General features: G+C 39.3%; 1 protein-coding gene and 1 pseudogene across 1 annotated transcript; both read right to left on the bottom strand.

Annotated features, from left to right (window-relative positions):
- Positions 1-455: 455 nt before the first annotated feature.
- Positions 456-6,977, bottom strand: DNAJC19 (DnaJ heat shock protein family (Hsp40) member C19). Its single transcript, XM_034999633.1, has 6 exons — positions 6,809-6,977; positions 5,914-5,965; positions 5,761-5,834; positions 4,493-4,572; positions 3,161-3,231; positions 456-1,923 (listed from the first exon to the last, which is right to left on the bottom strand). The coding sequence occupies exons 1-6, from the start codon at positions 6,809-6,811 to the stop codon at positions 1,853-1,855; spliced, it is 351 nt and encodes a 116-aa protein (XP_034855524.1). The 5' UTR covers positions 6,812-6,977; the 3' UTR covers positions 456-1,852.
- Positions 6,978-11,067: 4,090 nt separating this feature from the next.
- On the bottom strand, positions 11,068-19,265 carry LOC118000721 (annotated as a pseudogene).
- Between the last annotated feature and the right edge of the window lie 3,439 nt (positions 19,266-22,704).

Here is a 22,704-nt window from a genome sequence, read left to right on the forward strand (position 1 = left end):
GTGCTATTTGCATTAAACACCTGAAAATCTACCCACTACATGAAGTTTTCCCTTCTAGGGCCAATGCTTGATGGTCTCTGGGCATATTAGCTCATATTTCCTATTTGTCTTTCAAAAATTTGCTTTTAACTTACAATTGATAATCTCTTAAGGAAACTTTTGATTAGTCCAAAAGACTGAAACAAAACATTAGTAAGCCAAAATAGTTGATCCTCATTATTAGCAGATTCCTTGTTAGCAAATTGACAATCACCCAACACCCAAAGTGATGCTTGCCTTGTTTCAGTTACCATACTGTAAATAAGCATTTCTTCTGTGGTCCAGGTAATGCTGAGTTTTTCATATTTTTGTGCTTACTGGTGATTTTCCTGTTTAAGAGGGCCCTCAAGCCTAGTGAAGTGCCGCCTAATGTTCCTAAACACAAGAAGGCTGTAATGTAACGACAGGAGTTAGTGTTGGTTGCAAGTTTAACGTTAATGAATCAACAACATTAAGGTCTTTAAATAGAAACACATATATATAAAACAAGGTTATATATTGACTGGTTGATAAAAACATGACCCAGAGGGTCAGAGGAACCTTTATTTCCCCTATGAACACATGGTTCAGTATTTTCTGATTTCAGTGTTTTCAGTAACTTCATAGAACATTACTACTTTGAATAACAAAGTGTACCTTCATATCCCTTCTCCCTAGAAATAACTAAAAAGATTTATCTTACATAAAAGCCATGGCTGCCTTAAGCTGGTGCTTTCTCCTACTCTAAATCATAACAAGTAGACTTGATCAGATTTTAAGGAAACAGGAAAATAAAGAGCAGATCTAACCCAAATCTGAAGTGCCAGTAAACACATTCCTACACCAAACAGGATTGCCGCCACTATTTTGATCTTAACGGACCTTGAAAGTCTTGTGTTCTCCATTAATTAGAACTTTTAAGATGATGTAAAGTAGGTAGTATACTTTATCATCTTACAGCTAAAGATAACATTCCTGCTGGTGGCCACAGACTTTGACTTCAGATGTTTTTACAGGTCCTCTAGTTAAGATCCTTCTATATTTTATGTTAGACCAATTATAATAAGCCAATTTACCCATAAACGTTATTTAAATATATGAGTTTATAAATTCTCCAATAGTCCATGCTGGGTATTTTCCATAAATGAGAGCATTTCAGTTTTTAGTTTTGCTAATTGTGTTTAAGCTTGGTCATAACAAATGCAAAAACTTACTACATAAAAAACCCCCAATAATTTATAAACTTTGTTTCTTTAAGTGGCTCGTGGCTAGTTCAATACATTGTAAATACTTCTTGATTAAAAACAAGACCTCTACTGTCAAACCTTATGCGGTTAACAATTTTTAATGTATGAAATCTAAATTCTGCCAATTATATACATATAATTAGATATATTTCTTAGATCAAAGTTGTGGCTAAACTCACTTTTAAAATTTGAGGTTCCAAGCAGTGGGGTTGGTTTTCTCAACTTTGAGTGGCCTTTTCTCCCAATAGGATGAATCCCTCCTATAACAACCTATGCAAATTTCATCCTAATATCACATTGTATTTTAATTACCAATTTTTCACTATCCCATTAGATTGGGGGCTCCTTCAAAGCCAGAGACGGTCTAATTTCTATTCAAGTGGTATCTATAATTACTGAATGTTAAATCTCCAAATATTCTATAATCTCATTTAAAATCCTCACATTCAAAGAAACTTCTACCAAAGCTTTGGTTTAGTTTGTGCCAAATCATTCTTAAAATTTGTAGCTTTGAGGCATTTTATTATAAAAAGCTAGCACTTGTATACATAAACTAACAAGAACTTAAAATTCATCACACATTTACTTCATTTTTTAGCTTGACCTTCTAGTAAATCTTTAGCTTCATTGATTTTGGCTGCTATATAAGGAGATCCTCCTATAGGAAGAAAGAAAAAAGGAATAGTTATAATACGGCTTCTCAATTTCTGCTTGGTGAACATTCTCGTTTAAAGGATTCCTATTGCTTATCTGAGAGGTGGAATTAGCAGAAACGGCATTTTGACTTTTTAAAATAACTATGACACAGCAAACAGATGACCAAATGTATGGTAGTATCTTTCACCAATGGGAAATGAAGTAATTCACATGAAGATTTCCACAAAAATGGCACCTTTAAAGACTTAAACTGATAGAAATAGGATTAAAAAACCCCTACATATGTGACCTTGAAATAGTGTTACTATTTATGATGATTATGTCATACATGAACATGAATTTATTGTACTATGTTACTTTGAAAATATGTTCTCAGAGGTTTCTGAGCTTTGTTGGAAAGACCCCCCACTATGATTTGTACTCTTTTTCTGTCCACAGTTTTTCTCTTTTCCTGTTACTAATTGTGCCTTCATAATATTGGGTGCTTTCCTGTTACTCCGCTGGAGCACTGATTCTCAAAATGTAGTTCTCAGAGCAGCAAGCATCAACATCCCAATAAGAAAATACACCTTTATAGGCTCCATACTACACTTAATGAATCAGAAGCCCTTCAAAAATAGAAGCTAAATTTTGTAAAGGAGGCTACTACAGTCCAATACCAAACAATCACAGCCCTGTTTAAAATCAAAACATTCTTAAAAGGGCCTATTCGTTTTTGAGCAGTGGAACAAGGATTTTGGGATCTATATTTTGGTATTCCTAGTAATTATTTGCTTTCAGCACAGTCAAGTCTGCTTAGAAATAGAAACAAATCTTACAGGTTTCTAGATACAGATAGAAGTGGATAATGGATAGGAAAAATTAAATTTTTAGTTTCCTTAACTGAAACTTAACATTTCCTTTAATAATATAGACCCCCCCCCCCCGCCACCAAAACAGTATTGATGGTATTTAGACTAGGAGAAGTCACATTTATCACTACTGCAGATCTGAAAATGGTAATGTTATCACCACTTTCAAATTACAGTAGTTACTAGATAAACTTATTCTATAAATTTTTCATTCAGGATTTATTCTTTTAAGACATTGGAAAAGGATGGATCCAGCCTGGGCAACAGTGCTCCCACACAGATTTAGGCATTTCCCTTGAAATAGCCAAGAATTAAGTATGAAATTATTCCACTAGTAACAATTAGTGACTTAAAAACCTGTACAAGAAGAATTTAATGGCTACTTACCCTTGTCTGGGTGGTTTAAAAGCATAATTCGTCGATGAGCATCTCTTATTTTTCCTTTATTGGCAGTAGGGCTAGTTTAAAAAGAAAAAGGTGGAGTTTACTTCTGGATCATATAAAAAAATTGTACATAAAGGCTAATTAAAGATATTGTGAAACTGGAGTCAAGTCAACACAACAATATGGAAAGTGGTTTAGGAACCTCTTCCCTAACATACAAGGATGATGAATCTTCTGAATCAGGGAACTAAATAGCTCCTTATTTATTTATTTGACACAGAGTGAGCGAGCATAAGCAGGGGGAGTGGCAGGCAGGCAGAGGGAGAAGCAGGCTCTCTGAGCAAGGAGCCCGATGCGGGACTCGATCCCAGGACCCTGGGATCATGACCTGAGCCGAAGGCAGCCGCTTAACCGACTGAGCCACGCAGGCGCCCCTTCCTTTTTTTTTTTTTTTAAGATTTTATTTATTTGACAGAGAGAGAGAGCAACAGCAGGAACACAAGCAGGGGGAGTGAGAGAGAAGCAGGCTTCCTGCCAAGCAGGGAGCCCGATGCGGGGCTTGATCCCAGGACCCTGGGACCATGACCTGAGCCGAAGGCAGACGCTTAACGACTGAGCCACCCAGGCGCCCCCCCCCTTTTTTTTAAGATTTTATTTGAGAGCATGAGAGAGCACAATTGGGGGTAAGGGGGAGGAGGAAAGGAAGAGGAAGAAGCAGACTCCCCGCCGAGCAGGGAGCCTGACATGGGGCTCAATGATGACCTGAGCCGAAGGCAGACACTTGACTGACTGAGCCACCCAGGCACCCCATAAAGGCATTCATAAAAAATTAGTTGAGGGGCACCTGGGTGGCTCAGTTGGTTAAGTGTCTGACTCTCGATTTTGGTTCAGGTCATGATCTTGGGGTCCTGGGATAGAGCCGCTTTGGGCTCTGAGCTCAGCACGGAGTCTGCTGCTCCCTCTCCCTCTGCTCCTCCCACCACTCATGCTCGCTTGCTCGCTCTCAAATATTAAAATTATTTGAACTTCATAATCATAAAAGTCCTTTTACTGAAAGGGAAAGCATGTTTAACTATCTGGAAGTGGAGAATTTCACTACAAAAAATGCTATAGAGAACAACATTGAGCGCTGCAACTGTCGGTTTAAAAGCCTATCTTTCAGTGAATTAAAAAGTGCTTATGTGCCAGTGTGCCTTCTCAATGTACTTTTGTAGGGAGTGTTTAGATCTTACAATGTATGTAACACTATTATAAGTTTTAATAAAAGGTCTTTCTACATTTGCTCATAGCTCTAAGAGTTGTACAAAAATGTTACAAATATTAGAAATTATTTACCTTACGCCTAGTATTAATGCTGCTTCTCGTTTTGTCATTTTGGGTTCAAACCCACCTCTATAATAGCCACCACTGAAGGCCTGAAAGAGGAAATGCATCCGTAAAAATAGATTATTAGAATAAACTGAAAATTGCTAAAAAAGTGTTGAAAATGTTCATAGAAAAATTAAGACATTTCAGAGAACCTTAACTGCAACTCTTACCGCATTTTAGCTTTATAAGTAGCAACGAATATTTTAATGATCATTAAACATCCATTTTTTCCCCTCAGAAAAACTATCTTAAAAATATAAGACAAAAGAACAGTGCCTCAAAGCCAGTTCTTGGAATAAAGGGAAGATTATTCCATGTTAGCTATGTTATAGATAAAATTTGATCTAAGAGGGGCGCCTGGGGGCTCAGTCGGTTAAGCATCTGCCTTTGGCTCAGGTCATGATCCCAGAGTCCCGGGATGGAGCCCCACATCAGGCTCCCTGCTCACTGGGGAGTCTTCTGCTCCCTCTGACCCTCCCCCCGTCTCATGCTCTCTCTAAGTCTTTAAAATATAATTTAAAAAATTTGATCTAAGAATATATGTTAGAAAAACAAGTGCTTTAAGAAAAGGATTTGGAGATCCCTTCAAATGAGTGGTTCAAGGGTATTTTGAGGGTAAAGGTAACTACTAAAACAAGACTTTAAGATATGTATTGAGAAAATCAGGCTACCAGGTCCTCTGACCTTGTTATGTCAGAGATGATATTAGTAAAATCTACCGTCACCCTATTCTGTCACATTCAATCACAACAGTAAAAATAAATACTGAACAAGCTGTTACAGCCAAACATCACATCCACTCATACTCTATAGCCTACTTAACTCCAGTGCTACCCAAGAATCTTATTAGGGAGTGCCAGGGCCACACAGTTAAGAATGGATCACTTCAGACCCCTAGATCTCTCCGTGTTTGTCATGCAGAGCAGATAAGGGAAGGCAAGAATTTGGACAAATGCTGCTGAAGTTAACAGTATCTAAACAATAAAGTGATATAATTTTCATGATACTAGAATTGTGTTAATACCCCAATTCTGTCATACAAAACATTTTTTTAGGGTTAACAATATTACAAAGCTCAGAACTTCTAAGAAAACCCTCTTTGTGGGAAGGAAGAGAAGGGGCCCAAAGCAATCTCTCAAAACTCCACGGATGTTTGGAAATTTACCCTCTTCAAGTGTGACTCTAGGCTTCATATACAGGAATGAGAATTAGCAAAAATGTTTAGTAAGTCTTACAGATTTTGGTAGACTCTGAAAAACTTGTTTTACTTGCGGCTCCATATGTTTCATGGCTTGCAAAACATAACGGCCTAAAAACAAAAGCAATAAACTAATTAAGCAATCTCCAACCTCCCCTACTTCACTTCCACTCCCAAACCATAAACAAACCTGCAAATCCTGCAGCAGCAATGGTCAGTCCAACTGCTACCACTGTACTGGCCTGGTAAGGGGAAGCAGAGTAAATAGTTTACTTCTCGAATTCTCACCCTTCCCCATGGTACCTATTGTCCCATCCCAAACTCATTACAAGTTTTATTTCAAAAGGAGAAACAACTTTTAGGAAGTAAATAGTCTGCCCATGATCCTTTAACTGCAACTTTTACCTCCAATTCCTCGTAAAGGTATGGGATTTTCACTGTGAAAGACAAGAGCGAGTGGATTTGCTTAATTTACTTCTACAACAGTGAAAAAGATTACCCTCCCTTTGAAAACCTCTCACCTCCGGGCAAATGAAACCACATTAATGTTCAATCAAGAACAATGGAAATAAAGTTTCTGCTAGAGAAAGAACTATTTAAAGTCACTGCAGAATTCTGACAACACGTTTCAACGTTACACGTGGGCTTAACGAGAAGAATAGCTTTTCCCAGCGCCTTCGGCACTGTGGCGTCTCACGGTCACTGTACAGAGGCTCCAAATGTATTCAGGAAAAGATGTGTCGGCAAAAGCCAAGGGGAAGGGTACAGCAAAGTAGAGAAGGTACTGTGAGGCTGTATCAGAGGAAGGGCAGGTATAATCAAATGCGTTTCCACTAATCACTGAGCCTCGGGGACGACGAACCAGGGACTGCAACCCCCTGTAGAAGGGCCATATGAGAACATAAAGGCCCTCGAGAGTTGGGCCAACAGCTCTTGTGTCCTGGAGAGCGTGGCTCTCTGCGGTCCTGTATCTCCAGCCCAGAGTCGCAATGGGGAGACAACCTCGGCTCCCCTGCTCCGAGGTCGCAACTTGAGATTGAGGCCTGGACCCGAGATCGCTAGGGAGACCAGAAGGCCGCACTCACCATGGCTCTGGCTCGGCTCCCCGGCCTCCACCGAGAGCGCGGTTCATCCCAGCCCAAAGGCCGCAGCCACCAACTCCCAGTCCTCCACCAGACACCGATGCGGCCACCACCAGCGGACACAAACCGCCCAGATACGGACGCCCCAGGAAATACGGCAGTAGCCGCCGCAAATAGGTCGGAAAACTGTCGTAAAAGGGGACGCAGTGGGCCAGAGGGAAAAGGTCGCTCAAGCAGTGGGCAGGTGCAGAACACGACTTTAGATTGGTTGATGGGTGGGCGGATTGCCTCCTTGCTTGGGCTCAGAGCTGGGGCTTCTCTGTGTTTTGCCCTTTGCTACCGGGCCGAAGGTGCTTGGAAATTCCTGTGGGGAAAGGTATTGGTGCAGAAGGGCGAGAACAAATACTGTGTAGCCTTACTCAGAACACCCGCCCCACCCCATTTTTCAGCAAGTCCATTCGCCTTTCATTTTGTTTTTAACTGTCAAGGGTAATGAATATCCTTAAAAATGCCGTAACAGTTCCACCTTGAAGCCAAATAAATACGCAGCAAGCCAGTATAGCAAATGAGAATATGTCCCAGAAAACCAAAACAACAAGCCAAATTGTGTTTCAGGGGTGCTCGGTAGCATTTTCTTATTTAAAATAATTATTTTAATTTGTGATTTGACCTTGTATAAATATTTGCGGTTTTGTTTTGTAGAACGGAATTATCACTTCAAAGTCAGTTAATACTCTGATCCTGGGATTCCCCAAATCCCAACTGAAAAATGCTATTTAAAATTTCTCTTCCTCTCCTCAAAAACTAAGGTTTGGTTTTGCCATTACAGGGCATCAGTTTTATATATCCCTCCATAAATGCTTGAGAAGAGGAAAGTAATGGAGACAGTAATGGAAGTTTTACAATGTTTGATCAAGTAAGTTTGGAGTTACTTTCCACTTAGAACTTATAAAGTACTAGAAATCGGTTTACATTGCAATGAAATTCTGCTTTGATGAGCTGGTTGCATATTAGACAAGTATGCAACTTTGTTGGCCTTGTTTTCCCCATCTGTAAAAAGATTCTGCATTTGGATCCTTAAGAATTCATCTAGCCCTGAGATTTTTGTAATGTAATTTATTGTCAACCAAAATTTCTCATGTATTATATAAAGAATTTTCTATTATGTATATTTTTGGTATGTACAAACTACAGCATATAGGTTGCTTGAGGAACAGGTTAACATACAGAAGCCCAGTCTCAGGAAACTAGGGATAGGTAATATAGGGAGACACTTTAAGTGGACAAGGCTCTGTTTTTGGAGGCAAGTCAAAGTAGCTGTACAACCTAGTTCTGTCACTAGTTGTATGATTTTAGATAAGTTATTTCTCACTCTGAATTTTCTCATTTGTAAAACAAGGGTAATGATGACTACCTCACCAAATTTTTGTGAGGATAGAGAATTATGTACATGGTCTGCTCTGCATGTAATTATCACTCAGTGTGTTGGCCATTATTATGAGGCATGTTGAAGTACAAATTGGTGTGCGGGAGGCCCTCTCAATTCTCATGATACCTCACTCATGGATGTAAGTCTGGTAATCTTTTCCCTTCCCACTAAGGACATGGAAAGAAGCTATAAAAGTAATCTTTTGAAATTTCCATCAACTGATGAATGGATAATCATTCCTTGCTTCTTCTAGCTTCTGATGACTGCCAGCATTCCTTGACTTGTGACTGCATCACTTCAATTTTCAAGGAAGGTCAGTATCTTGAAATCACTCTCTACTCTGTCTTCACATTGGCTTTCTTTGTGTGTAGAATCTCCTCTTCCTTTTGAAGGATACATATAGTTGCATTTAGGGTCCAATTCTATAATCCAGGATAATCTCCCCATCTCAAAATCCTTAATTTAATCATAGCTGCAAAGACTTTGGTGTGTGAGAGGTGAGAGTAGAAAGAAGTGTTCTTGATTGTGCCTTTCAAATACTTTTTGACCATGACTCTTAGTAAGAAATACATTTTATATTGTGACCCAGAGAACAAATACATACTTGAACACAGACACACAGAAACACACACATATGCACACAGAAATACACATTGAATTTAATGTGTATTTATTTATTTATTATTACTTTTTATGACTTTTTTTTAAGTGCTTGAAAGGCAAACAGAGTTTAGAGCATATAGCAGAGAAAGTGGTAAATGTTCTCCAATAGAGAAGCTACTACACCAGAGATTTATAGTAATAGGTACAAACTATTCAGACCTCTTAAATAGGAATATTAAAGAATCTTTGAAAGGAAACAAAATCCTATATAATTTGGGGGACAGATCAGCAGCCTCATCAGGTTAGGAAGACTTGACATTGCTGAATCACTTTCTACATTGATGCTATATTGCCTTCTTCACCTTTCCTTCTCAGTAATCAATTTATATTCTAGGACAGCTCAGTGGAGTGGCTCATTAATATGTACCCATAGAGCTCTGAATCTAAAGTGCTATGTTCTATTACTAATAGGAATCCAAGTATCAGTGAGATCATTCTTAGGTGGGTATAGCCAGGAATTCCCACGACCACTTACCCTGAAATGAAAACGACACTCTCAAATTAGTTTAAAATGTTATGCACAATCAAAAGTGATTGTTAGAGATGATCTCTCAGAGTGATGTAACCTATCATTACTTCTAGATCTGTATTAAAAACAGCAAAAGAGGGGCACCTGGGTGGCTCAGTCAGTTAAGCACCTGCCGTCAGCTCAGGTCATGATCCTGGAGTCCTGGGATCCAGGGATCCAGCCCCGTGTCAGGCTCCCTGATCAGTGGGGAGTCTGTTTCTCCCTCTCCCTCTGCCACTCCCCCTGCTTGTGCTTGCTCTCTCTCTCTCTGTCAAATAAAAAAAATAAAAAATAAAAACAGCAAATGACTCGACTAGAACCTGAAAGAAGATGACATAGGACATGAGAAACTATGGGAATACTTAGCATACTAGTAGAGCTGCAAACCTCTTCAGAGAAAAGCCTCCTTATTGACCATTTTGTTAAAACACACTCCTCTGCTCCATTCAGAGCTGAGGAGTTTGCTGAAACCAGAGGTGACTCAGGAAACTGGATAGTCTCCTGCTTTCTGCCAGTCCAAAGCAAACTGCTGTCTGTCTGCATGTCTTGCATCCTGAGCCCTCAAATAACTGCTCTGCGAAGTTAACAATGTCAGAATTCTAATTTGCATTTCTTGTTCTAAGATATTGTTGGCAGAATGTTTGTGCTTTTCTTTTTAAGAATATAAAATGAATGTTTAATTCAGCATAGAAAAAAACGGAATAAATGTTCAATTAAAGAATAGTTACATAATTTGTTTCATTCTCTGTAAAGTCGACATAATACTAGTACTTCATTGCATTGTTTTAAGAATGAAATTAGATAATATACGTAAAGCATATAGTATATAAATAACATAACTGCTCAGAGAGCATATTATTTTTACTTCAGCTTATCTCCTCAACCCTGTATTCTCTAATTTAGCCCTTTCCAGCTCAGGTCAAAGTTCTCTAACCTGGCCCCACAATTCCAGAGAGTCTCATTATTCTCTCAATTTTTAGTCTCCAATGAGATGAGATTATTCTGTCAACCCAGTAGATACCAAGGAAACGTATTCCTCTGTGTCTTATTTCTCACAAAGATGAGTTCTGCTGCATCGTTTTGCAGGTATTCAATATGTCTCTCTGATGGACCTAAATCCATCTTCAGCCACAAATTACCAACTCTAAGGAATTAGGGCTGCTTGGCCTATACCCCTGGTTTGTCCCTTTCTCTTTTGACGGCTACTTTGTCCAAGTTTTCATTCACTTCCTCTCCCTGGGGATTGTGGTTTTCTTTTTTGTCCTCTCAGAGAATATTTAACATCAAAGTTTATTTTCCAAGGATTAGAAAAAGCCAAGTTTTCTCACAGATTGCTAAATGATAGTTTGTCTTGCCAATGGCTAAACATTCAGATAACCAAGAGACAAATTTCTTAAAACATGATATATTACAAATACTTTCTTGCAGTTTTGAGATACAGCTTTCTGAGACTCCATATTCAATCCAGTGGGTTCCAAATGGATCTAAAAGGGTTCAGTTCAATCGGAAATTGATGTTGGGTGCTACAGTCAGTTCTAAGATAACCAAATTGGAGAAAAATTATTAAAACTATATGACTGGATCTGGTTTTAGACTGGTTTTAGGTAAGTTCACTTCAAAAAAATAGGATTGTGGCATGTGGCAAGGAAACAGAACTTCTGATCAGTTATATGTCAGAAATCTTGGATGGATTTGAGAAAAAAGCAAACTTAAAGGCCCGTGCATGGGCTTCATCTTACTCTCTTGCAGAGGCTGAATGGGCGAGAGGGTAAGACCACCTTTCTGATGCAAAAGAACAACTCTTTCTCTTTTCTGCCTGAACTTGGATCAGTTCTCTGACCTTCTCTCTTGCCACAATATATATCTGCTTTCCTAGGGCCCTGGAAGCCATTGCCCTGCTGGTTTTGGAGTGTATTCAACCAAGAATCAAGTTTCCTCTTTTTGATACATAAATCATTTGTCTGATGAAGCTTTGGGTGTGCTTTTTTGTCTTTGTCATCAGCTCCCATTGCACTTGAGCAAGCTTTTCCTATTACATCTTCCTTTGCATTCAATAATTCCTTTCAAAGTTTCTTGATCTTTAGCTCTTCAAATGTGTTCACAGAAACTGTCTGAAGGGTTTCTAGGTCCATCCCACAGCTAAACTTGCTGATCATTAGTTGTTTCTTCCATTTTGCTTATTCTTTTTACCATCTCTCTCTTTTCTCAGATAAGCTGTTTACACCTCTTCCAACATTCTTTGTTAAGTTTTTGTTGCTTGGAATTTTCCTCATGGAGTTGTACAGTTTGTTCTTGCAGCCTTCCCAAGGAATGGTTAGAAAAGACCAAGGTTCCAGAAAGATCATTAGGTATTTCTCCAAATACTACATGATCTATCCGGTGGAGCTTGAGTGGAATCATAACCAGCAGTTCATTCAGCCACTGCTGTGTCTCTCATTGGTAAACCTCTAGGGCCTCCTTTGCTGCATTCAGGTTATTTGTCACAATTTTTACTTTTTTGGATAGTGCATCATATTTCTTTTTGAGGTTATTGGTAATTTTCTTTCCTTCAACTAAGGCCTCCTCAGTGTCCATCCTGTTCTATCAGAGTTGAAGGGCCAGTTCAAAAAGACCCATATCACAATTTGTTGGGCAAATAATATCATCAAAAACCTTATTATGAGATTCATATGCATCCTCATCACTCTCCCAGCCGGATTCTTCACTTGATTCATCATTATCTTCAACTTCATCAGCATCTCATTCAACCTCCTTTTTCTTCATCCACTTACTACTCTTTTAAGACTTTCATGAGGAAATTAGCAAATTTATTGTTTTCTCCAATGGCAGCTTGGAAGCCCATATAGAGTGACTTTTCTTGGTCCTGGAGCTTGGCAATTTCATTCTTTTTCTCTTCCATCTCTTTAAGAGTTTCATTTATTTTCCATTGCAAGTCCAGTTCCTCTCTGCCTCCTGAATTATGTGCTCTTGAAGTACATTCTCCTGTTTTTCAAAATTCTCAAGGAGAAGCATTTTTTGAAATAATGTGACATGGTGCAGGTCAGATCATTTCATTTGAGTATCTAGTTTTAGTTTCTGATGCCTTGGGAGATAGAGTTCTGCATCAAAAGCGACAGTTCTTTGATCCTGTTGGTCAAATACTGTTGCATGTATAAGTGTTTAATGTCATCCCTTTTTGTAATCTCCAGCTTTACATCAGTTGGATCTGCTTTTTCAAATTCCATTAACTTTGGAGTATCTAGGCTGAGTGTTGATGCCGTTGATGATCTAGACGATGAATCTCATGTCATCAGATCACTGTCCTTTCCAGAAGAGAATCTGAGAGCCTGCAAGACCCTGACTTTTCATCCTGACTCTTCGTCCGCTGTTGCTTAAAACTAGGAGAGTTTCCTCATCATACTGGAATCTCTTTTCTGGAACTTCTGGGTATATCTGGGGGGATTTGGGGAATAGGGATATGCTTGGATATGTGAAGAATCAACTGAATGCTCTTCAGTTCTTGTACCAGGCACTGTATTTCCTTGATGACAGCCACAGTGAGGTCTTAAAGAGAGAGAATGTACCTGTTCATGTGCATTTTCTTTGAATGGGCCATGGAGTCTAGGTGTCCCAGTTTCTCTTTCTTCTTCATGGCATTTATTCTCATATGCTGAGGTATCTTATAGTATAAGGCTGTCTTCAGATTTAAGTCTCCCATATACAACTGGTCTCTCTGATGGCTTCAGCATCTTGGGAATCTTCATAGTCATCATCAGGTTTACTCTTGTACAGTTCCTTCCATTCTTTTTTTTCACTGCTGAATCTTAAGTTGGGCCCCTTTCAGGTTTTAATATGTTTCTTCCTTTTCTCAATTTGATTTTTCACCATAATTTCTCTTAGGGTTTTAGGTAGAATTTCTTCCCTTTTTCTGATAATTGATTCTTTTTTTTCTATAATTGATCTGTTCATTTAAACTGCATATGCTTTGGTAATTCTTCATTCATTTCTAGAAGTTTCCAAAATTTATTCCTTAAAGCTTTGAGTTCTCTCTTTCCAGCCTTTACTCTCCCACTTCTTTCATTAACTTGTTATGTTCTCTTTTTCTTCTGGCATTCTCAATACTGTAGGCTTTAGGATTTTCCATATCTTCTGGAGTTGGCTCTGCTTCAGTTCCTAACCTGGGAGACAGCACTTTGGCTTTGATGGCTTTGTTTAGCTCAAATTCAGAAAATGTGGTGAAAACAAAATATTAATACCTGTTCCAGTGGTCACCAAAAAACGGTCATCAAAGCTAGGATAGATGCCTTTAATCCATAACCATAATTATTGGCATGCATATTGAAGTGCCAGTAGTCTACCATATTCGTCAATGAAGGATTTTTCTGGCTTAGGATACTAAGACTCAAATTTCTCCATTTTGCATTCCACAAAACATCAGTCTTGGCTAATGCTGAAAGTGATAGTTTGGATGGGATTATTCTCTGTGTCTTCAAGAAGAAAATCAGAAGGCTCATCCTTCTTTTCTGTGATACCACTGCTTTTGTCATATGGGGGAACTCACAATGATACAGAAAACCAGAGTCATAGTCACCCAAAGAAACCCAGAACTTCCTTGGCTCAGAGTAAAATCCACAGAGGATGTGACAGGGAATTGATGGAATAAAGATTTCTGGTAATGGCTCCTCTTCCTCCTCTTCACCCTGGAATTCCTTTTCTCCATCTTCTCCCATCTCTGCTGCTAGCCTCTTCCTCCTTGCCTTCTCCTTTGACTCCATTTGTTTCTTTCTCTTTTTGTTTCTATTAATCTCAGAATCTTAGATTTGACACTTGAGAAATGGAAACATTTTATGCACATGTCTTTGATTTCATAGGAAACGACATTATGATCTTCCTCTTCCTCCTTTGTTTTTTTAAAAAAGATTTTATTTATTTATTTGAGGGAGAGAGAGAGAGCAAACCTGAGCAAGTGGGAGAGAGCATGAGCAGGGGTGAAGGGGAGGGAGAGGGAGAGGGAGCGGCAGACTCCCCACTGAGCAGGGAGTGCGACATGGGACTTGATCTCAGGACCCCGGGATCATGACCTGTGCTAAAGGCAGATGATTAATTAACTGAGCCACCCAGGTGTCCCCCTTTTCCTCCTTTGTAGTTGGAAATGGATTTTCAAGAACATGGCCATTCTCACAGATAATCAGTAAAGTACTTTCAGGATGGGAGATTGAAGACCATGTTAACTGGCAAACACATCCATATTATATAATATAATCGATTGGCTTATAATCTTTTTCTACCTCAAAGAAGAAGACAGTTTGATCTTTACTCCCTGTAGCTAGAATTTCTCCATCATGTTCCTAAGCTAAAACAGTGACACAAACAGTATGGGGTTTGAAAACCTGTTTCAAATGAATATCTGCATTTGAAATTTTCTTCTGTCCTACAAAATTATGAGTCATTTTGGATCATAAAGTTCAAGAATTTGAACAACTCCATATTTGAATCCTACAGTAATCTGTGTTTATGTGTAGCTAACCAGTCAGGGTACATAAGCAAGGGCAGTACCTCCTAGTTTGAATTTCATTTGAGCCAAAGGAGTTTTGCTAGCAGAATCATAGATTTGAACAGAGCGTTCAAGGCAGTAGTGGCCATGAGATACATGAGGGGAGAGATAGCCAAGGCTTCAGGAGCTTCAGAATAGAAGGAGAAGAGGCATTCTGGGTCTTGAGTCATATTTGAAGTTTGAATTTTATGTGTGTTCTAATTAAATTTAATTGAATGTTTTTTTTCTTTTATTATGTTATGTTAATCACCATGCATTACATCATTAGTTTTTGATGTAGTGTTCCATGATTATTGTTTGCATATATCACCCAGTGCTCCATTCAATATGTGCCCTCTTTAATACCCATCGCCAGGCTAACCCATCCCCTGACTCCCCTCCCCTCTAGAACCCTCAGTTTGTTTCTCAGAGTCCATAGTCTCTCATGGTTCGTCTTAATTGAATGTTTTTGAGACAATACTTATCTTTACTTCATGAGACATATGCTGGTCATTTCTATTTCTTAAAAAAATGCTGGGAAACCCTTTAAATTCACAGCCCACTGATTTGTCATGATTGTAAGTATGGAAAGCATCATGCCATAAGATTCCACACTTGGAAATATGATGCCAGGCAAATAAGAGTTGTTTTTTTCCCTAAAAATTATGTGGCAGACTTTGTGCTGTATTCTTTATGTAGATTATTTCACTTTATTCCATGACAGTAATACTTATTTCTGCTTTGCAGATGAAGATATTTTGCTGGATGTATTTATTTTTCCCTCTAGATCCCTTCTCTGTTATTTTCCATTCTGCTCTGTATCCCAGAGGAACACACAAAGTTAGGAGCCTCTCTCTTCTTCTGGCTTAGGATTCAGTTATATCCATGATCAGAAGATCAGAAGGTAGGAGAACAGTGAGTTAATGATGTTCATTTCTCCATCTTCATTCCTGGTGGTTGCCACAGGCTGATTGAGTTTGTCCACTGAAGAATACAGTTTCTGTTGTGTGTGTGTTCAGGTAATTATTCCCACTCTTTGCTCCTTCAGGTCTAAGAATAGTAGTGACTTCTTTGGCCCCAGTGGCCTTACCATACTCAGGACAGTTGGCCATCATTTGTGAATTTCTCTTAATCTTGTGTGTACCTTTGTAAACAGTCCCTTTATTAAATTCTCCTCAGTTACTCCATTTGAGTATAGTTTGCATCTGTTTCTAGCATGGATGGTGATTATTATAAGAAGCTACTTCAATAATTCAACTAGGAGTTGATGGTAACAGTGGAAATGGAAAGAAGGGCTGGACTCCTGCTTATGTGTTGAAGAAAGAACCAATAGAATTTGCAGATGGACGAAATGTAATGTGTGAGAAAAAGAAAGGATTCAAAAGTGACTCCAAAGCTGTAGTCTTGAGCAGCTGGAAGGATGGAGTTGCCACTTAATGGGACTGGAAAGACTTCGGGAGGAATAAGTTGGGGAACTTTCGTCATGTTAAATTTGAACTTAACTAGGTATCCAAAGTGTTTTCACATAAACATTTGGATGTACAAGTGTGATGTCAAGAGAGAGTTCTGGGAGTCATCAGCCCAGAGATAGTCTCCAAGGCCATGGAACAGATGAAATCATCCATTGCCTGAGTGGAGAGAGAAAGAAGAGGAATAAGGGCTGTCTTGTAGAATCTTCCATATTTGGAATTCAGGGAGATAAGGAAGAACCAGAAAATTAGATTGAAAAGGGGTGACCAGCAACGAGGTGAGTGTGGTGTCCTGGAAGCCAAATGAAGAAAGTGTTCGGTGGAGGAACTGTGTAAAATTCTGCCAACGGTCAAAAGAACAACTCAGAATTGACTACTAGAGAGATCACTGGTGACATTTATGTGAAGAGTTTCTGTTCTGTGATGGGGACAGAAGTTTGATTGGAGTGGATTCAAGGAGGATGGGAGGAGAAAGAGTAGAAATATGGATTATAAGACATCTCTTTCAAAGAATTTTGCTGAGGGCGCCTGGGTGGCTCAGTTGGTTAAGCGACTGCCTTCGGCTCAGGTCATGATCTCAGGGTCCTGGGATCGAGCCCCTCATCAGGCTCCCTGCTCAGCGGGAAGCCTGCTTCTCCCTTTCCAACTCCCCCTGCTTGTGTTCCCTCTCTCGCTGTCTCTCTCTCTGTCAAATAAATAAATAAAATCTTTAAAAAAAAAAAAAAGCATTTTGCTGAGAAGGGAATTTGAGAAATAGGATAGTACCCAGAGGGAGAAGCAATATAAGGAGAGTTTTTTGTTTTTGTTTTTGTTTTAAGATAGAAGAAATAAAAGCATATTTATCTGCTACAGGAATGACCTTATAGAAGGGGAAATCTGACAATTCATTGAATCACATAATCATATAGTTAATATTAATACTTTAATTCAATAATTTTAATAATATTAATTAGATAACATAATATTAATAAATTATATAATTTAAATATGAGAAGAAAGTATAGATACCATTTTTTCCCCCCAACGGCATTGCTTTATTAATGAGAACACGGGGCCTCAGAGTAGCTTACTGACTTCTAAAGCCCTGGCAGAGTCCAGTACCTGCCCACCCTTACTGTCCACTTTCCAGATGTGTATAATGTTAGGGTCATAAGATGAGAGATGAGAGGGTCACAGAATTGCCTTTCCCTGTATTTCCTGACCATTGTTTTTAGGAATTATCTCAGATCTGGATTAATGGAGTTGAAGTTCCTGACTAGCAGCCATTTAGTCTAGGGAGTATTGTCTGGGCAGTTGCTCACATAATGCTATATGTAAAACTAAATGGCACTCAGTAAATATTTTCTTCCTTTCCTTCTTCATTCCACCTCTGCTTATCCTTTTCCTTCCCTCCTTTCCTCCAATGATCCTGCTGTGACCTGATAATCTACCATTGGGAATTCATCTTGTTGTCCCCTGTTTGGATATGAATATTCTTGGTAGATGATCACACTGAACTGTGGTCTATAGCTCTCTTTGAAGTATTTTAAGAGATCGTTTTGGGGTTATAACTAGTAAAGTGAATACTTTAATGGGGTATAGAAAGGAAGGAAGAAGAGATTTCAAGCAACAGGGACCAAGGACAGGCCCAGGTAGGAGTCATGTGAAGACTAGGGTGGCGGAGAAGTGGAGGGAATGCTGCGAAGCCAGAAGGGAGGGCCCAAGGTACAGCCGCTCTACTCCAGTCATCTGCACCCAGTCAGCTAAGCTCACCCTGCCCTGTGGCTATTATAAAATAATTTATAGCTATTTCTCCTGTGATTTTTCTCTCCCCTTTTCTCAAGTTGTTTCATTTTTTCCTCACTGCATCTGTTTTAGTTTGATTTCCTACTTTGCTTTTTAATTACAAGAACTGTTGTCCTTATTTAGTCTGGAGTAGGAGTAGAGGGCCAGTCAGAGAACTGAAATATGTTTGACCAGAGTGACAGCACTTAGGAGGCATGTATTTGTGGATAAAGTCTTTGCTTTCAGTCTATGAGGAAGGAAAATTGAGGCACTCAGGATTTCAGGGGACTTGGAAATTGGGGTAGCCTTGGCATCTTTTTGCAAATGGAGATTTTCCATTCAGTCCTCCATTTCATTCCATCTTTGCATGTCTTTTTCTGTTGCATTTCTCAGTTCTTTTTCCCCCTTCCCTAGCCAAGGTTCCATTTGTATGTAGCAGCTTTATGCATTGAATAAATCAAGCCCTCCCTGCTGAGCTGTCAGCAAATGGAACTGACCAACAGAACAGCCTGTGTAAGTGCATCTTGTGCTGGGGCCAGACAGACAAGCACAATTATTTGATTGCAGGAGATTGCCACTAAATGAGAGTGAAATAGTGGGTCTGAGACTTGTTGGTGAATATTATTAATAATATAGTGTCATGCATTAATAACATAGTGTCATGTGAAACAAAGCTACACTGGAGGGTCTGTCTGAAGTCACATTTTAAATCACATTTTCAGGGAGGTAGATGATGGAGGAGATGAGATAAAATAAAGCAAGGTGTCTTTAGGCACCCATTTGGGAGTTTCAGTTTGACCTAGGCTGAAGTTAGGAGAATACATGTTGCCATCATAAGTTATTTGGTGGCCAGAATGAAGTATGGGATTTGTTTCTGGCTAATTGTCATAAAAATCTCATTACTATAATGCTCTATTGTGAAAATCATCTTCACTCTTATTAGAGTCCTTGAAGAGAGGCCATTGCAAAAACTCCATGAAAAATGGAGTGTGATGTCCTTCATTATTGCATAGTCAGCTTCCTTAGCCCACCCACCACAGACAGTCATTCCATACTCTTCCACCTCTCCCTTCATAAACCTCATCATCCTGCCAAATAGGATGCATCACCATCATCCTCTAGGCGTGCTTTGAAGTTCACTGCCCCTGGGCTTTTACTCAAGTCATTCTCTCTATTCCAAGTGCCTTTTCCTGGTCTTACCGCTGTCCATCAGTTAAAGGCCCAGATCAAATGTTCCTTCTGTGAAGCTGTCTTTGTTTATTCTTCTTTGTTCATTGTGAACAGGTGTCCACAAACTTTATGTAAAGGAACAGATAGTAAAATTAGGCTTTGTAGACTACATATAGTCTATTTATTCTTTGTTTTATCAAAATGTGAAAACTAGCTCATGGACCTTGACAAAAACAAGTCGCAGGATGAATTTGGCTCATGGGCCTTAGTTAGCCAATCCACGGTCTAAAATGATCTCTCCTTTCTCTGAACTTCTGTACAATTTTGTTTGTGTTACACATGCCACTTACCACATGTAGCCTTGTATAGTAATTAGTGGTATCTGAGTATTTTCTCTATTGGACTGAAGATTCTTGACAGTTGAAATCATGTCTCATATACTTTACAACATCTATTGTAATATCTGAACATAGAAAGTAGCCAAAGAATATTTGTAAAATGAATGAATCTATTACTTATAATCTCTTTCAGCAAGAATATAATTTATTTCCCAACCCTTCCAAGCTCTTCCAACCTTTGACTTTCTGACAGGTAGGTCTTCCACCTTTACTCTGACGCTGGACCCCTTAATAAGGCCATTGTGCACCATAAATACAATACAATGTATTGTATTCTGTACATAGAATATTGTTTTCACTTATTCAATATTGTATTCATTGAGCACTTATTATGTGCAAAGCTCTGAGAAAACATCAATGGATAAGATAGACAGCAACCTCAGCCCCTGTGGTGCTTTTACAGTCTTGGCTGGGAAGCATGATCTTAATATGAGCTCCCTTCCTGACATGTCTCAACTGCACTTTTCTGTTTCTCAGATCACCACTTAATATTTGCTACTTGGTTTACCTGGGTAGAAGAAATAATAAAAATTATAATACTAGAAGCTAACATATATAAAAGTTTTTATTTATTTATTTGACACAGAGAGAGAGAGCACAATGAGGGGGAGAGGGGGAAGCAGCCTCCCCGCTGAGCAGAGAGCCCCATGTGGGACTTGATCCCAGGACCCTGGGATCATGACCTGAGCTGAAGGCAGCCGCTTAACCAACTGAGCCACCCAGGCACCCCTAGAAGCTGACATTTAGTATATACTTTAGACAGTAATAGATATCCTCTTTAATATGTACACCCATAGGGACATTAGGGAATTTATCCATAAGGAATTTCAGGAAGCAATTAACTGTGTTTAGTTATTTTGTTGTCAATCTGGATAGGCTGGTGATCACAGCTGTGACTTAACCAGATTATAGGAGATAAACCAGTCTACTAGAGGCAGTATCTTGATCACCCACTAAAGTAAGCAACATCAGTTAGCATAGGCACATTAGTGGTGGTTTAAAAAGATAACTTAGCCAGTAAGTGAAGGACTAGAGATTTGAGGTCTGTTTGAGTCCTAAGCCTGATATTTCCAGTGTAATCAAAGTAGTGTTGCCTCATGTTGTTTCATTCTGAGCACAGATTTGCATTGATAGGAACAACAGTGAAGTAAAACATAAAAATAAGAAACAAAAATAAGTACACATACAATTTGTTGAAAGACATTAAGATATTTATGGCAATCTCTGAAGAAAATATTTAAAGAGGGACTAAGTTCTTAATAAGAACTTAATAAAAGTTCAAATAGACTAAGTTCTTTGTCTGCCTCACACAAAATCCATTACCAAACAAAGCTTTTAGCTCTCCCAGTTCCCCCCAGTGCTGTTTGCTCAGCTCTTTTTCCTCTTGCCACCATTCCTCAATCTGTTTTATTCCCTTTTCCAGTTACTATGTGCACATTCAAAGTTTTCCTATTCCTTTATATTGTCTGCCCCCCCACAGTCCACACTGTGGTAAGTCAAATTCTAAGATGGTTCCCAAGATTTCCTAGGCACTGGTGTTCACCTGCTGTATGATTTTATCCCCATGGGTGTGGGCTGGACCTGTGAACACAGTGGGATCATCGCCCCTTGATTAGATTAGGTAATGTGGCAAAGGTGATTAGATAGTCATTCCTGTGGTTATAGTACTTTCTGTAAGAAACTGTTGTAGCAGACCAGAGTGAGATTCTCATGCTTGCTTTGAAGACTTAAGCTGTCATGTTTCAAAAGGCCTATGGTTAGGACCTGAAGGTGGCTTTTGGGAGCTGAGAACAACCTGTAGGAGCTGACAGCCCCAAGAAAATGGGGCTTAGTTCTACACCTGCAAGAACTGAATTCTGCCAACAACTTCACTGAGTTGGGAAGAGGCCCCCAAGCCTCAGATGAGATTGCAGCCCAGGCTGATATCTTGGTTTCAGCCTTGTGAGAACCTGAGCAGAGAATTTAGCTACAGTCTCCTTTCTTACCTTCTTCTGGATTAGTCAAGTGTTTTTTTTTTTTTTTTTTCAATTCCATTTCTGGGGTGCCTGGGTGGCTCAGTAAGTTAAGCGTCTGCCTTCGACTCAGGTCATGATCTCAGGGTCTTGGAATTGAGTCCTGCATCTGGGTCCCTTCTCAGTGGGGAGTCTGCTTCTTCCTCTTTCTCTCCCTCTGCCCTCCTGCCCACCGCACCCCTGTGCATGCATGCTCTGTCTCAAATAAATAAAGTCTTCATTTTTTTTTGTTTTATTTTTTTTATGTAAAGTTAGCCACTGTATAGTACATCATTAGTTTTTGATGTAGTGTTCAGTAATTCATTAGTTGCATATAACATCCAGCGCTTATCACAACACATGCCCTCCTCAATACCCATCACCCAGCTATCCTATCCCGCCACCCCCTTCCCCTCTGAAACCCTCAGTTTGTTTCCCAGAGTCCATAGTCTCTCATGGTTCGTCTCCCTCTCTGATTTCTCCCCCTTCATTTTTCCCTCCCTCTCCTATGGTCCTCCATGCTATTCCTTATGCTCTACATATGAGTGAAACCATATGATAATTATCTTTCTCTGCTTGACTTATTTCACTTAGCATAATTCCCTCTAGTTCCATCCATATCAATGCAAATGGTGGGTATTCATCCTTTCTGATGGCTGAGTAATATTCCATTGTATATATGGACCACATCTTCTTTATCCATTCATCTGTTGAAGGGCATCACAGCTCCTTCCACAGTTTGGCTATTGTGGACATTGTTGCTATGAACATTGGGGTGCATGTGCCCTTCTTTTCACTACATCTGTATCTTTGGGGTAAATACCCAGTAGTACGATTGCTGGGTTGTAGGGTAGCTCTATTTTTAACATCTTGAGGAACCTCCATACTGTTTTCCAAAGTGGCTGTACCAGCTTACATTCCCACCAACAGTGTAAGAGGGTTCCCCTTTCTTCACATCCTCGCCAACATTTGTTGTTTCCTGTTTTGTTAATTTT

This window comes from Mirounga leonina, unplaced genomic scaffold, assembly GCF_011800145.1.
Source record: "Mirounga leonina isolate KUSES-001 unplaced genomic scaffold, KU_Mleo_1.0 Mir_115, whole genome shotgun sequence".
NCBI classification, from domain to species: Eukaryota; Metazoa; Chordata; class Mammalia; order Carnivora; family Phocidae; genus Mirounga; species Mirounga leonina.

Excerpts from the sequence above, each read along its gene's own strand:
- DNAJC19 (XM_034999633.1), bottom strand. Across the intron at positions 3,232-4,492 it reads GCATTAATACTAGGCGTAAG|CCCTACTGCCAATAAAGGAA; the intron begins GTAAATAATTTC and ends TTTTTAAACTAG. Across the intron at positions 1,924-3,160 it reads TTTAAACCACCCAGACAAGG|GAGGATCTCCTTATATAGCA; the intron begins GTAAGTAGCCAT and ends TTCTTCCTATAG.